Below are 15,011 nucleotides of genomic sequence, written 5' to 3'. Positions count from 1 at the left end.
AGGTTTCATTAAAGAAGAAATAAAGCTAATATTCCAGATACAATTAAAAACAAACTGTGTTTAAGGGTTTCAAAACAGAATAATCAAAAATAATGCAGGCATTATAACGACTGGCAAGTGGTCCTTAGGGGATTCTGAATAAATACGTTCCATCATTTGGAAAGGGAACACAGGAAACACCACTGGAATGAAAGACCACACAAAGAGAAAGAAAATGAACGGCAATACCAATAGACCTGCCTCTGGTGCAGATATCATGAAAAAAGTTTATTCACAAAGTTTATCTAAAAAAGAAAAACTAAAATGGTAAACATTGTAGCTCTAGACAGGAAGAATGCGCCAGACAAACTTCTTCTGCTGTGTTGTAGAGGTAACTAGAGTTATACATGCAAGTAAAGAATACAACTCAGTGGATGAATATCTTGAATAAGCCTTTGTCATGGTTTTGCATCAATAATTAATCCTGAATTTATAACCTATTGGCATTGGTGGTTTAACTTACAAAAATGTGATTTATGAGTGGGAAATAAAAGCTAAAATAAGAGCAGAATACTCTACATGATCATCAAAGTGCCCCTCAGAGATCTGCTCTAAAACAATATGCCTTCTAACTGACAGTGATGACATTGATTCAGATATAGTTGACAAACTTGTGATGTTTACAGAAAACAACAAAATTGCCACAACAGTGAAAGCCAAGAAGGCAGCAAGCAGACTTACAAAGATTATTTTTTGAACTGGGCAAAGTACTTTGTAATGGGGGAAAGTATGGACTGCAGCTCAAGCTTCCATTATAAATGCAAAATAGGAAAAACCAACTTACAAACAGCCAATACTTAAACCGATTTGGGAGTTTATCAAAAAAGTAAATAAAAGGGTAGGATGCATTATAAAAAGTTGAATACAAATTAAACCCTGTAATGGGCTATTTAGGTTGTAGCTGGTATATTATGTATAATTCTGGTCACAGCACATTCAAACCGCCCAAGACTAGAAGTTGAACAGACAAGTGCAATCCTTAAGTACCACTCTAACAATAAAATCTATGTAAGGGCCTCATCTAAGCTTTCAGAGTCCTCTGAGGCATCAAAAAGTTGATCTAGTAGTTAGGAAGTAAACCACATGTATAGGGACACCAGTGCAACACCATTGCCTGTCTGACTCCTTGCTTTTGATGACAAATGATGACAAAATATTGTTGTGATCAGCGTCATTCCCTCCAACAATTAACATCTCTGTTTTATCTGTATTTAAAGACAAGTAGTTCTCATTCATCCACTCCTTTAATTTGCTGACACAACTAATTAAAGACAACATCGGAGAAACTTCATCTGATTTAAATGAAAGGTATAACTGGGTGTCATCTGCATACGAGTGAAAATTAACATTATGTTTCCTAATGAGAGATCCCAGTGGAAGCATGTAAAGTGAAAACAGTAAAGGTCCCAGTACAGAGCCCTGCGGGACACCATATTGAACTTCTGTGTATAACAATGGAGTACTGTCAGCACATTTCTGTACATATTGGAATCGATTTGATAAATAAGAACTAAACCAAGCAAGCACGGTGCCTGTAAGCCCAACATCATTTTCTAGCCTGTGCAGTAAAATAGAATGGTCGATGGTGTCAAATGCTGCACTTAAGTACAACTACATAATTACAGTGGAGTTTCCTTCATCAGAGGATATCAGAATATCATTAACAACCCACGTTAGTGCCGTTTCTGTACTATAACCAGTGCAGAAACCAGACTGGAATTTCTCAAATAAATTGTAATGCGTAAGGTGTGACTGAAGCTGACTGGCGACTACTTTTTCTAGTATTTTAGAGAGAAATGGTAAATTTGAAATAGGCCTATAATTATTTAGTATGTGTGGGTCTAGGTCTGACTTTTTAAGTAATGGTTTAATGACTGACACTTTTAGTGTATCAGGTACTGTACCATGCAATAATGAACTATTGATAATGTTTAGAATATTTGCTGCAAGAACATCCATTGCACGTTTTACTAGTTTTGTTGGCACTGGATCTAGGAAACAAGTACTGGGCTTCATTTTAGAAATTAAAGTTAAGACTTCCTGCTCAGTTACAGGATTAAAATTACTAAAGTGCTGAATGCAATGTGAGACAGGGTCTGCTAAGCTAGTATTTGGTTTGTACTGTGATGCAGAGATCTGGGTTCTTATATTTTTAATTTTCTCATTGAAGAAGTTCATAAAGTCTGTACTGCTAATATCTGTTGGTATTTTGCACTGTTGATCTGAATTTCCATTTGTTAATTTAGCCACTGTTCAGTACCCGAGGATTTTTATTATTGCTATCTATTATTGTAGAATAGTATTCTGAGCGAGCTTTAAAGAGGGCTTTTTTATATTTATTAACACTCTCTGAGAATGAGAAAACAAGTCAGCAATGTAGCAAGAGGTGAGCAAGGCAGAAAAATGAGAAGAGAGCCCGCTGCTGCTCAATGTAACATTTACATTCACTCATCAAGCAGATGATTTATTCTAAGGGAGTGAGGCTGTGTCTCACACATGACAAAAAGAGGCTGAGGCCTCCAAAATGAAAAGCAGGCTAGGACCCTCACTTCAGAGTTCACTTCAGAGTAGCTTGCCCCAAAATGGGAAATTGGCTTGGAAAATTCAGAAAGAAATGTACAAAAATCCCTTAAAATGCAGATAAAACCATGAATACTCTGGCTTGAAAGACTATCTCAAACTGCAATCTTTTTAAACTTAGAGATTTAGTGACAAAAATGCAAAATAAGGCAAAAATGCACAACAGAGCAAAAAATGCAAAAGGATTTGCCTGTAAGGCCAATCCACAATAAAACAAGTCCCAGTAAACAATCTGTAGATAAAATACAATAAAACAAAGCAAGATCACCAAAAACAGTAAATTCAAAGATATAAAAATACTCGCAACTATGCTCTGCTGCTGAGTCTTTTCTTTTTGCCTGAATATAAAGCCAGGAGGAGGACCAGGCAGCAGTGATGTCAGAAAGGCCCTGCCTCTTGGGGTTCCACCCACAAAGTACATGGAATGGCCACACATTTAAAGTTACAGGATACAATTAGTAAATAATAGACAGAAATTACATAAAAACTTGAAAAAAATAATTTAAAATGACAATGAAACAACAAATAAATACAAGCCGGGAAGAAAAAAAAAAACCCTGGCTGTGATATAACAATCAACAAAGATGTCAATGTATTCAAATAATAGTCAGTCTGGAGTGTTCCAGAACAAGGTGACAAAACTGAACAACACGAGTGAAGATCCAATCAGACACATTAAGACTAGTTACTCTTTGCTTAGCTATAAAGAACCACATATGAAAACCTTTATCAAACAGACATGTATTCACACGACTCTTGGAAATGGTTCTCAGCTAGAGAGGTTTGAATGGGATGGACAGCTCATTCCACCAGGAAAGAGTTTCACAACACTGGACTGACATTTGATGCCATGCAGAGGTGTTATCACCAGATTCCAATCATTAGCAGACCAGAGTGGGTGGGAAAGAGCACAGGACCTTATTAGTGTCCCTATATACAAAGGTGCTGAGGATTTGAACTTAATGCTTGCAGCTAAGGGAGCCAGTGTAGCAACCTGTGAAAAGGGAGTAACGTGTCTATCGCATATGAACACAAGATGTGCTCACTCTTACAGTTGTGATACAGAAGTCAGAAGCCTGCTTGCTCAGATGTATGGAGGGAGCAGCCTGTGGTGATATATACTTTATCTATAATTTAGATTCTTTGTGTTATGCATTAATTGTGTTGTTACGTCCATCTAGGCCTTCCTCTCACACCCTAAAGACTTACAGGCCAGGACAGAAAGAGGCACAAAATTGGACATTGAGCATAATTGTGCCCTGGAATGGTCTGAAACTCTGCCCTTCCTGTCTTGATCCTTGAACATGATGCAAGGATAGACAATGCAGCCCTGTGACTCTGAACTGAAATAAGCAGATCTGGAATGTGACTGAATGAATGAAGGTAAAAAAACAAACATCTGACATAGAAGCCACTGGCATTATTGGATGGATTATTTATTGGTAACTTTGTTTCAAGTAGCCCCAGGAAGCCCGGAATCAACATACTATACTGTACATACACACCGGATGCCTGCACAAAATAAACAAGCAGTCAGCACTGAATGGTAAGAGAAACCTGCAACATCTAGGGATCATGTGCAGGAATGGCTTAATAGTATTCACTAATGGATATAAGGGAGGTGAGTAGATGTGAGTTTGGGAAGATATGCAAACTGGGTCCCTTAATCTGCAGCCTGTAAGACACTGATTGCACACTATGGTTATTTACCAATGCCACCCTTACAATGATAGGCTATCATTCGGATATTTCATAATGTTGTTCTTAAGGTAATGAACATCATTCTTCCAGATCATGCATCATTCTCATTTATGCTAGTTACAGTTTTTACTTTCTCATATACAAAGTATAGGGAAAGTATTGTAATTGTCCAGATTCGATGTCGAGATTTTGATGAATCTTGACATTTTAGACCTCCCTGACTTTCTCGTATACAGAGTATAGTGAAAATATTAGAATCCTCCAAAAAATCCATTTTGCCGAATCTCGATATTTCAGACCTCCAAGTCCAAAAATACCATATTTGGAATTATGTCTGTGTGTCTGTCTGTGTGTGTGCATGTAAACACAATAACATGAGTAAGCTTTCACTTAGGTCAACCAAATTTTGCATACAAGTATTAGGTTGTTTTATTATTGCAGCTGCAGAGTCCGATTTATTCTTTAACTTTACACTTATAATAATTGTTCAATATATTATTCATTTGATTTGATTTGTTGTTGATGGTTCTTTAATGTACATAATATAAAAATACAATCACTGTTTTGTGGTTTATTCCTCAAATATCCATCCCCAGATCTGGTCTAGGGCAGACCACTCCCGATTTTTTATACACAAAACCTGACCAGCCTTTCAGCGAGGACCCATTGCCTTTCTAGATGTTATATTTCTTTATCCTTCAAACCCCATTGCATAGCAATACAAGAACATGAAAAAGCTGGAGTAGTTCTGTTTTAAAAATGAGTTTTAAATTAAGCAGCAAGATCAATGCCAAGACTACACTAAGTGTCTACACTCTGTTCCTTCTTTCACTATTACGCTCTGTCTTGATGAAGTTTGTTGAACTTTTTCTGCTTTTTTTTACAGCAGTAATCATTTAGGTTTTGCTTGTCCTTCAAGCTGCTAAGCTTGCAGTTCAATTTGTCCTAATTCAGAATTTAATTGTGCTGGGCTACCAGCTAATTAAATGTTCAGAGAAGTGATAAATTAGTCGGGTCGATCGTTACAACTGGAGTAATTAATCAGCTGTGCTAAATCCAGACCCTACACCCAACGCATATAAATTCTTGATAGCAGGGGCAGTATGCTGAATATATAACTGTTCCTGTCTACCTCCAGGTCAAGCAGCCAGCCTGCACCCCTCATTCCTTTCATCAGTGAAGTACACAGCCTGCCATGCCTTCACCATTTAATCTGTCCCATGCAGAATTTAAGTAAGATGGAGAGCATCAAGGCAGGGCAAGGCAAGGGATGGGAGACACAAACATTAATCTGGTCAAAACAAGTCTTTGGTGTGCTGCTTCATGCTATGAAGTAAATAAAAGGTAAGAAATATGATAGACAAGCAAGACATAAGGCAGTGTTTGGCATGGGGAGTAACTTCAGTGGGTGGAAGGGGACTTTCATAGGCTGGGCCAACACAAATCATTTTATAAAGCAATAAGCTACAAAATAGAAGAAAAGTCATGCTTTAATTTAGCTCATTTTCTGTTCTACTAGGTCCTGGTGAGGTGGCACTGGCAACAAAGTGGGATGATCTGACTTCCTTATCTCAAGTGCCAGACTCCAAATCTTTGTGAGGAATATGGACATATATGCCAGCTGAAAGAGATAATCCAAAGAGAAGGTTAGAGATTTTATTTTATATAGCACATTTCATAATAAGCACAATCCCAGAATGACTTAGAAAATGTTACAAATACAAATGCTCTTCATTTTAGAAGGTGTCCTTCATTTTCAACTTCATCCCAAGATGCTTAAGATTGTATAAGCTGTCATACACATGTATGGAATATGGTTTACAGGCTCAAATATATGTTTTTCTCAGCCGTGCCACAAGTTGGTGTTGTCCTGTGATATTTTTCCTGTTTACCCTCTGCGACCATCAGAAGAACCCACTTCCTAATGATATCACTTCTACTTTTCAAGACATTCCAGCCTGATGAAGTCACTTCCAGTTCTGGTCCCACAAGATCCCTTCTCTTCCTGTTTCTTACCTATAAATTTGCCACCTTTAGATAGATACTTTATTAATCCCAAGGGAAAATTCACATACTCCAGCAGCACCTTACTGATACAAAAAACAATATTAAATAAAAGATTGATAATAATGCAGGTAAAAACAGACAATAACTTTGTATAATGTTAATGTTTACACCCCCAGGTGGAATTGAAGAGTCGCATAGTTTGGGGGGGAATGATCTCCTCAGTCTGTCAGTGGACCAGGACAGTGACAGCAGTCTGTCGCTGAAGCTGCTCCTCTGTCTGGAGATGACACTGTTTAGTGGATGCAGTCGATTCTCCATAATTGATAGGAGCCTGCTGAGCGCCCGTCGCTCTGCCACAGATGTCAAACTATCCAGCTCCATGCCTACAATAGAGCCTGCCTTCCTCACCAGTTTGTCCAAGCGTGAGGCGTCTTTCTTCTTAATGCTGCCTCCCCAGCCCACCACCGTGTAGAAGAGGGCACTCGCCACAATCGTCTGATAGAACATCTGCAGCATCTTATTGCAGATGTTGAAGGACGCCAGCCTTCTAAGGAAGTATAACTGGCTCTGTCCTTTCTTACACAGAGCATCAGTATTGGCAGTCCAGTCTAATTTATCATCCAGCTGCACTCCCAGGTATTTATAGGTCTGCACCATCTGCACACAGTCACCTCTGATGATCACGGGGTCCATGAGGGGTCTGGGCCTCCTAAAATCCACCACCAGCTCCTTGGTTTTGCTGGTGTTCAGGTGTAGGTGGTTTGAGTCGCACCATTTAACAAAGTCCTTGATTAGGACCCTATACTCCTCCTCCTGCCCACTCCTGATGCAGCCCACGATAGCAGTGTCGTCAGCGAACTTTTGCACGTGGCAGGACTCCAAGTTGTATTGGAAGTCTAATGTATATAGGCTGAATAGGACCGGAGAAAGTACAGTCCCTTGTGGCGCTCCTGTGTTGCTGACCACAATGTCAGACATGCAGTTCCCAAGATGCACATACTGAGGTCTGTCTTTAAGATAGTCCACGATCCATAGTCCCATATTGAACGCAAGTCAAGTCAAGTCAAGTCAATTGTAAAGACCTTTAGCATTTTGAACCAGAAAGCCCCAAACCACAGACACAGTAAAATACCACACGTTGATAGGGTAAAATAAAGGATTTATATTCTTTTCTCAGGCACCTCTCCTCCCACAATCCTCCCAATAACAAGCCACAAATATACAATAAATGAATACAAATCACACAATTCTTCCTCCTTCAGTCCTCCACTGAGTGTTGCCTGCTGCTTCCCAACTCTGCCTCGTCCATGTGTTAGCAGCAGGCTTCCTTCTATGCAAGACCTGGGAATTCTTCCAGGGCCATGCCACATTCTCCTGGGAAGCACTGCCAGGCCATAATGAAAGTGGGGAGGTCTTCCCCTGATAGCACCCTCTATCGATTGCAAGGGACCACTACAAGGCTGCACTTCCAGACTCCATCTCCCAAGCACCCCTGCAGGTGGCCCAACTTGGTTTTCATATGAGGACCATTGCTACTTACTGTAGCTATTTGGAACCATTCCCAAGTTCCAGCTTCCGCTGGTCCATCCATTATTTTATACCAGCTGGGCACAGAGTTCTCTTTCTGCCCAGCCAGTCAATCTGTCCATTGTTCCTCACGGGCCTCCCTGGCTGGGATGCCTGTTCTTATCCCACAAAGTATACAGGGTAAAACTCCCCAAACATTTATGAGTGTTTGAAATCATTTAACAAAGCATACATCAACTTTTTATATTCAGAATCACAAAGTCGGTCTCGGATTTGAACAAGGCAATCCTTGGTCAGATGCTGCAATCACAATTTAAAAAGTAAAAGCCAAAACTGTCTATCACATTAGCTTCATGCTACACAACAGAAAAAAGATTTGGTCTTCAGTCACAGTTATGGACTACATAAGCTTTACAGATCACTTACTGAGAAAGCTTATAAGAGAGAAGGGAGGAAATATCTACACAATGTCTGCGTAATCCTAGACACTAGTACAGTCCAGATGAACGAAGATGCTGCTGCAGCAGATTCCAGAAGGCTCCAGTGTCATCAGGATGAGGAATTAGTGCATTCTAATGGGTAAATAAACCCTACTGCCCTGCAGTTGACTGCAGGCTGCTCTGTAACGCACATCATGAGTTGAGAGACTCAAACTGCCCATTGTGATCCTACAGTGGAAAACGGTTCCATTTCCATAAATGTCACACTTTTCGCAAGAGTGAAAAGACAAAGAATAAAGCTACATAAATTAAAGAGGAAGTCCCTTTTTCCCAATGTCTAAGGCAGAGCTTTAATAGTTTGATGAATGTAAGAGAACATATCATCATCTGCATGCAATATCAGCACGACCTGTCTAACATTTAGGTGTCTTCAGAGATTGACTTGGCATTGTGAACTACTTCTTTCTTCTGAGCTTTTTTATCCAGAAATTTGAAATGAAAATTTGACAGCAAGGGAACAGTGCTTTCTGGGGATAAAGAAATTTTATTAGACTTGCTATGAAAGATATATACTGTAAATGGCAATGAAGATCACATTTTTATAAAATGTGGACATTAATGCTGGTGACCACATTTGTTGTTAAAACCAGAACACCTGTACACATTAATTTCATTTTCTTTTTGCTTGTTGTGCTGAAAATCCATGAAGTAGTCTACAGGGTCAACAAAAACATACAAAGAAAATTACAAGCCATAAGTTAATTATCAAGTACAAAATTGGCTGACATTGTGTGTAAGTGAATGTGCACTGCAGTGCATTTGCACTCCAATCATCACTATAGCATATCAGAAAGCACGTAACAAAGAGCGGAAAGGTCATTGTCTTTGGTCTTCATGGGAAGGTTTTGAGTGCAGGCCACTGAAGATCAACAACACAAAGGTCCTGAAGCAGCTAACGATATTTACAGATTGATACCAATCTGTGTGACTCTCAGGAATCCACATAATCCCACTACTTCCACCAGTGATGATCGAGATGTACAAAGCAATCCAAACACTTGGGCACAACTGAAGCGGGAAGAGTGTCTGCCTTCTTGTCGGGATTGTTACAGCTTGTGAGCAAATAAGACCTGAACAGAATTCAATGGCAGAGCGCCATTCCTTTTTTTTATCTTTGCAGTGGACAGCAGCAAAGTCCAATGCTCACAAGCAGACACTCTTCTGAAATGCCCTTCCCAGGACAGGATGTCTATTTATTGCACCTTTTTCATAATCAAGTGTAAATCTCAATAATGAGATGTAAAGACCCTAGCAGCTGGTAAGCAACACAAATATAATAAGTTATAAATAAGTAAAGGAATTGGGAACCAGCTTATTATAAAAACAATACATACATAAGTGGTGGAATAAGCTATCTTTTCTACTAAAGCAAAGCAATAAAGTCCAGGGGAGAGAAGAAGGAAAAAAACATCATGACCGGAGATGACACACAAGGTAAAAATAACAGCTATATTGGGCACTGGTCTTTACCTGTCAAGTATTCATACAAGTTTCTAGTCTAAAGTTCTGACTTTCTTTCAATTTCAGTTGTATTTACTGACAATATGAACACCCTGATGCGAATGACAAAGCAAGGGTGACAATGAGTCTACGCTTATCATACACACTTTTAAGAGGTTTCTCTACAATATGAACTCCTTATTCTATCCTTGAGGCTAATGGCAGCTGCTCAAGTCCTATACTGCAGCTGAAATCAGAGGATAGTCTTAAAATTAGGAACTTTAAACCACTGTGATCTTTCCATTAGAGGGGTTCACCCTTCATTTTTAATACTCGACACTAAGAGTGGAAATCCTGATTAAGCAGCAGGACCATCTCATTGCTGCTTACCTCAATTCTGTGAACATTTTTCACTGCATCAGTCCATAAACCTCTGCCTGACACATCAAGCTTCATTTCACCCAATGTTTACTAAATGCACATTCAAATTAGCAAAGAGTTGTTTGTTTAGAGCCAATGTTGTGAAAGCCTAGAAGTCAGAGTCATCATCACTGTAATTAGCTCTGTCTAACTGCTCGTGGATCTCCTCGGGATCTTGAATGTTACTTTCCTGAGCATCGGGTAGCATGATGGACTCTTGTGCTGCATCCCACTCATTTCCAGTATCTTCATCTGTTTCTTGTTTGTCACCTTGGTAATGACCTTCCTCTTCATACATGCGATTCTCTGCCAGTTCCTCAGAGCCAAAAGTGAAATCTTCATTCTCTCCAGCCACGCTGCCATGCTTGGCCATGTTTGTCTCTCCCTCCTCCACCTCCTCCTCCAGCCTCACCTTATTCTCAGTGCTGACAACTTCACTTGTATTACGGTCTGGCCTTCTGGTTGTTAGATCTTCATTTACCTTGTAGTTTTCAGTTGCATTAAGGTCTGGCATTGTGGCTGTCAGATCCTCATTCACCTTGTAGTTTTCAGTTGCATTAAGGTCTGGCATTGTGGCTGTCAGATCCTCATTCACCTTGTAGTTTTCAGTTGCATTAAGGTCTGGCATTGTGGCTGTCAGATCCTCATTCACCTTGTAGTTTTCAGTTGCATTAAGGTCTGGCATTGTGGTTGTCAGATCTTCATTCACCTTGCAGTCTTCCTGAATAGACTGAGGTAACTCAGTATTGTTTTGGTCAGCCACCTTTGGAGACCACATGTCAGAAGAAAGGTGGTCTGGACTTGTCCACTGGCTTGCAGGATGGTCAGATATTACTCCGGATCCTGGCATGGGGGAAAAGCAAAGATACATCAGTAAGGCAAAGTTTGAAAAGCCACAATATTGTCTGTCGTTCTTTACAATTGTTACCTTACAAATTCTTGCAATATTAATGGAAACATGGTTGGATATTCCAAAGCTTTTGTTCCTCACCTTGACAATGAGGTACATACAGTAGCTGGGATTTCTAGAAAGAACATTTTCAAGAGGAAAAGCATAATATAACATGGTAGAGAGTACTGTTACGAGTCACAGCTAGCGAGAGTTAGGCAAAACCAGGTAATAAGTGGACAGTGGGAAAGAACAGAATCTTTAATATACTGTACCTGTTCCAAATTAGAGCAGACCTTCAAGTGCAGGATCTAGTAACAAAAGCTTTAAGATTAATTAAGAATGTCTCTCCTCTTGACAAAGGAACACAACACGATCACCTGTGCTCCTGTTAGAATGTGATGTTTCAGCCTTTTTTTTCACCAGTGTAGACTTGAGCACATGTTACTCATTCATTAGGCTTCATACCTTTCGAAAGAACTGCATTTGAATTGCTAAAAAGCTTGCACCTGCATCACTTTCTGGACCTCTCGTGAGTAGAGACCCACAAATGAGCTTTCACACATTTAATTAGATTCTAGTTTTAAATGGAAAGTGTTCACATTTCAAAACTCAGAACATGGTGCTGCACATTTTCCTTTTCTAAGCAACATCATAGCATGATGTTTAGGCCCACAGCCTCGTAGATCTATAGTCTCAGGTTCAAATCCTGATGCTTCAGTGTTGCACAGGTTAATGCCTACTGGCAACTCTAAATTAACCTTTCCAAAAACAGATGAGTATTCCTTCAAGGGTGGGTTCCAGTCTTCCTGCTCCCTGCATTGTTTTATTGATATAACTGAGGGTGGAAAAATAAATCATGAATGAAAATGCTGGCTTGTCTGGGAAAGTAGCAGTTGGTCATAACTGAATATTCTATATAAGAATCAAACCTCAAGCAGTAAGATCTGATCGAGTCCCAAGCACTTCTTAAAGCTTCTCCATATCAAAAAGTGAATCTTCATTTGCCCTTCATTTGTCCAAGGTTTTAAAAGCATTCACAATGTATAGGACAGGATGGCCACCAAAAGGTGTGCTCTTCTAGCCCTGATGCATATAAGATGCAGATAATCACAGGCAGATATCCATCTTGGTCAATGTCTTTCACACATTGTCATAAACGCCAAAACAAAGACTGTCCCAAATATTAATCGGGCACAAAAGTATTGTCATCTATGCCTGTGTCATTCTGGAATCAGCCTGAAGTTGGACAATGCAGTGTATAACACTTAAGCAGATGTCACATTACGCGACTTCTAGGTGTAGAATATGTCAGATGTACCAACTGTGTTGCTGATCTTGTCACAAGACCAAGTTAATTTACATGACTCAAAATCATGCCTGCCCATTTTTCTGACAGCCAATAGCATGTTGCCTGGCAGAGCCAGTGCTGTACGAAGGGTTAACAGGTACAGCGAGTTTAGTCATAGTCTCTACCCTTGGTTTTTTTTTCTCTCTATTTTGTCATAGTATATAAAAAAGCAAGGCATTAGATAGACACATTTTTCTTCTGTTTGTGAGGTCTAGAACACCTGCGTCACTTATTCCTTGTTGATACATTAAATACATTATACTTTCAGAAGAGCACTCATTCGTTGTCAGCTCTCACGCACACACAGCCTGCCACTACTTCTAAAGACAAAATTAAGGCTGTTTTTGATTTTGTTGGTGTGAGTGTAGTTGGAATGAGCCACTTTGCATGCCTTACTACGTCTCATGGGAGCGTGCCACTGACTGTCCTGGTAAGATTATGTTAATGAAGGGTACAACTAAAAATTACTAATAAAAGTCATCTAATTTGACATGGCCCTAACTAAGACTGTCGGCCTAGTGTGTATAAAGAACAATGAATCCATGGATCACAGGAATTAGACCTTGTGTCAGCTGTATATGGTCAGTCGAAACAGTGGGAGTCAGTCTACCACTCTCTGCTGCCATTTCACACACTACAGAAGGCATAATATACGAAAGGAACATTTATTAATAAGTTTGCTACCGGGATCAATGTCTTGTAGTAGAATGTGAGGATTGCTACAAGTGTTTAGCGCTCTGCAGGCAAGCAGACGGCACTGTGCCACCCGCTCCTATTTATGTCCCGCTGAAGCCAGCTGCTGGCAGTCGTTAGTATGCAAAAGCGAGCGTGTTTCTGTGGTAGGTTATAAAAAATGAAGTACAACAAAGCCTTGCCATCCACAGAGAAAAGCTTTACTCATTCTTAATTGAGTTAATCACTTTATTAACGTACACAGGCAAAAGATGAATAAGCTCTTATCTGTTAAGAGCCAAATAATGAATGTTCTGCCAAATGCAGCAAAGACCGTTTGTTCACGAAAAAAGAAATCTGCACTGATAAAGGTCTTCTGGGATATTTTCTTCAAATGCACTCAGTATCAAAGTTAATCTAACAGAAAATATGTCATAATGGCCAATAAGGCTTTTCATATATTACTGCTGCTGACAAGTGTCGTCTTTTATCAAAGACAAGGCCTTAAAACAGGCTGTTTGTGATCTGTAAGAAACTCTAATTATATTAAGAAAGTAAGAACTGTGAAGAGCGTACATTATGTGGAAGGAGCCTAGGTACGATGCAGCATTGTGCCTTTGTTGCAAATTCCAAAAAAGCTGGCAGCTGGGTATTTTAATCATGCCCTTTAACTCCAACTATTTGATGCTGCTGGTGTTCATGCCCTCATATTCCTATACCTTGCTTAATCAGAACCTGATGACCACTTATCAAACTAGGCAGTGGTCTGCATCCTGCTACACATATGATGAAATCCCCAACAGTAAAATTGACAATAGCTGTAATGCTACATGATAGTGCTTGCCTTCATAAAACAATTGAACTAAGGGCTAACTTGACATTACAGTATCTACAGACATATATCTGTATACTGAACAAAAGGAATGTCCAATCCTGGGCCTATTTACTCATCATTGACCACCCAAAGATTTGCCCGAAGGTTTGTTTTTCATTCCTTTATGGAAAGATTTTGCACATCTATCCATCTTCCTTTAATTTTATTCCTCTGCCATTCTTGGGCCCAGTGCCCACTAAATGAAGAGGTTTGCATGCCTGAGATGTTTGAGTGAGGGATGTAGCACCTAACCCTATCCCTTGTGTTCACAATCAGAAACAGTATAAAACTGAAGCCTGTTTATTCGGTAAGTGGGTATTTGACGAACAGTGTCACACCTTTATTTGCAGACACTTACCTTTGACTGCTGGCTCTGCCAGGATTAATCTTGAAAATGTATTTTCCTTGTGAGGCTCAGTGAGATGTGATGCTGGTAATGACCTGAAAAGAAGAAGATATTTTCCAAGATCAACAACTGCAGCAGATGGTGGTCTTTACCATTTTCAGAAAGATGCACCAACCATTTAGCAAAATGTCAAGCATGTGCCTCGTTATGCTTAGTGGCAGGGTCCCATAAGAAGCATAAAATCTGAGCACAGTGGGATTCGCAAGTCTGTTTCTTAAATATGCAGTGCCTAACAAATACATGTGAGGGTGGGTAGAATATGACGGATACAAGAGATGAGCACAAATTGGTCAGGTAAAGTGAGCGGACCTCTTCTATCAACATGACTTTCAGCTCCACATCCTTCAGCCAGTTCTCTTCTCTTCTCATTCAATGTCATGATGAATCAAATAACATAGAAAAAGCAAATATTAAAAATCAAACAAGGGCAACATATTGATGCAGTGCATGTAGCTCTGCTGTCTCTCTATTATCTTACAATTGCAGAGACATGGGTTTGAATCCCAACTTGGTCACAGTCTGCAGTCTCTTTTATACCAGGAATTAAAATGCATTTTATATTGACATATAATTTGGCCAGATTATATTTCAATCTAGCAGGCCTG

At 39.6% G+C, this 15,011-nt stretch overlaps 1 protein-coding gene across 3 annotated transcripts in view; it reads right to left on the bottom strand.

The window, feature by feature from the left end:
• Positions 1-8,973: 8,973 nt before the first annotated feature.
• The window catches only part of LOC114656546 (dynein axonemal heavy chain 9-like), a 247,958-nt gene continuing 241,920 nt past the window's right edge, over positions 8,974-15,011 (bottom strand). For 2 of the 3 annotated variants that reach the window (XM_051930715.1, XM_051930716.1), the window contains exons 45-46: positions 14,359-14,441; positions 8,974-11,057 (exon numbers count right to left, since the gene is read on the bottom strand). In XM_051930715.1, coding sequence (XP_051786675.1) covers positions 10,324-11,057; positions 14,359-14,441 — 817 coding nt within the window. In that variant the 3' untranslated portion in view covers positions 8,974-10,323. The remainder of the gene's footprint in view (positions 11,058-14,358; positions 14,442-15,011) is intronic. The other variant, XM_051930717.1, reaches the window with a different exon arrangement.

This window comes from Erpetoichthys calabaricus, chromosome 8 (genome assembly GCF_900747795.2).
Source record: "Erpetoichthys calabaricus chromosome 8, fErpCal1.3, whole genome shotgun sequence".
Taxonomy (NCBI): domain Eukaryota; kingdom Metazoa; phylum Chordata; class Cladistia; order Polypteriformes; family Polypteridae; genus Erpetoichthys; species Erpetoichthys calabaricus.
This window is presented reverse-complemented; position numbering and strand designations above follow the sequence as displayed.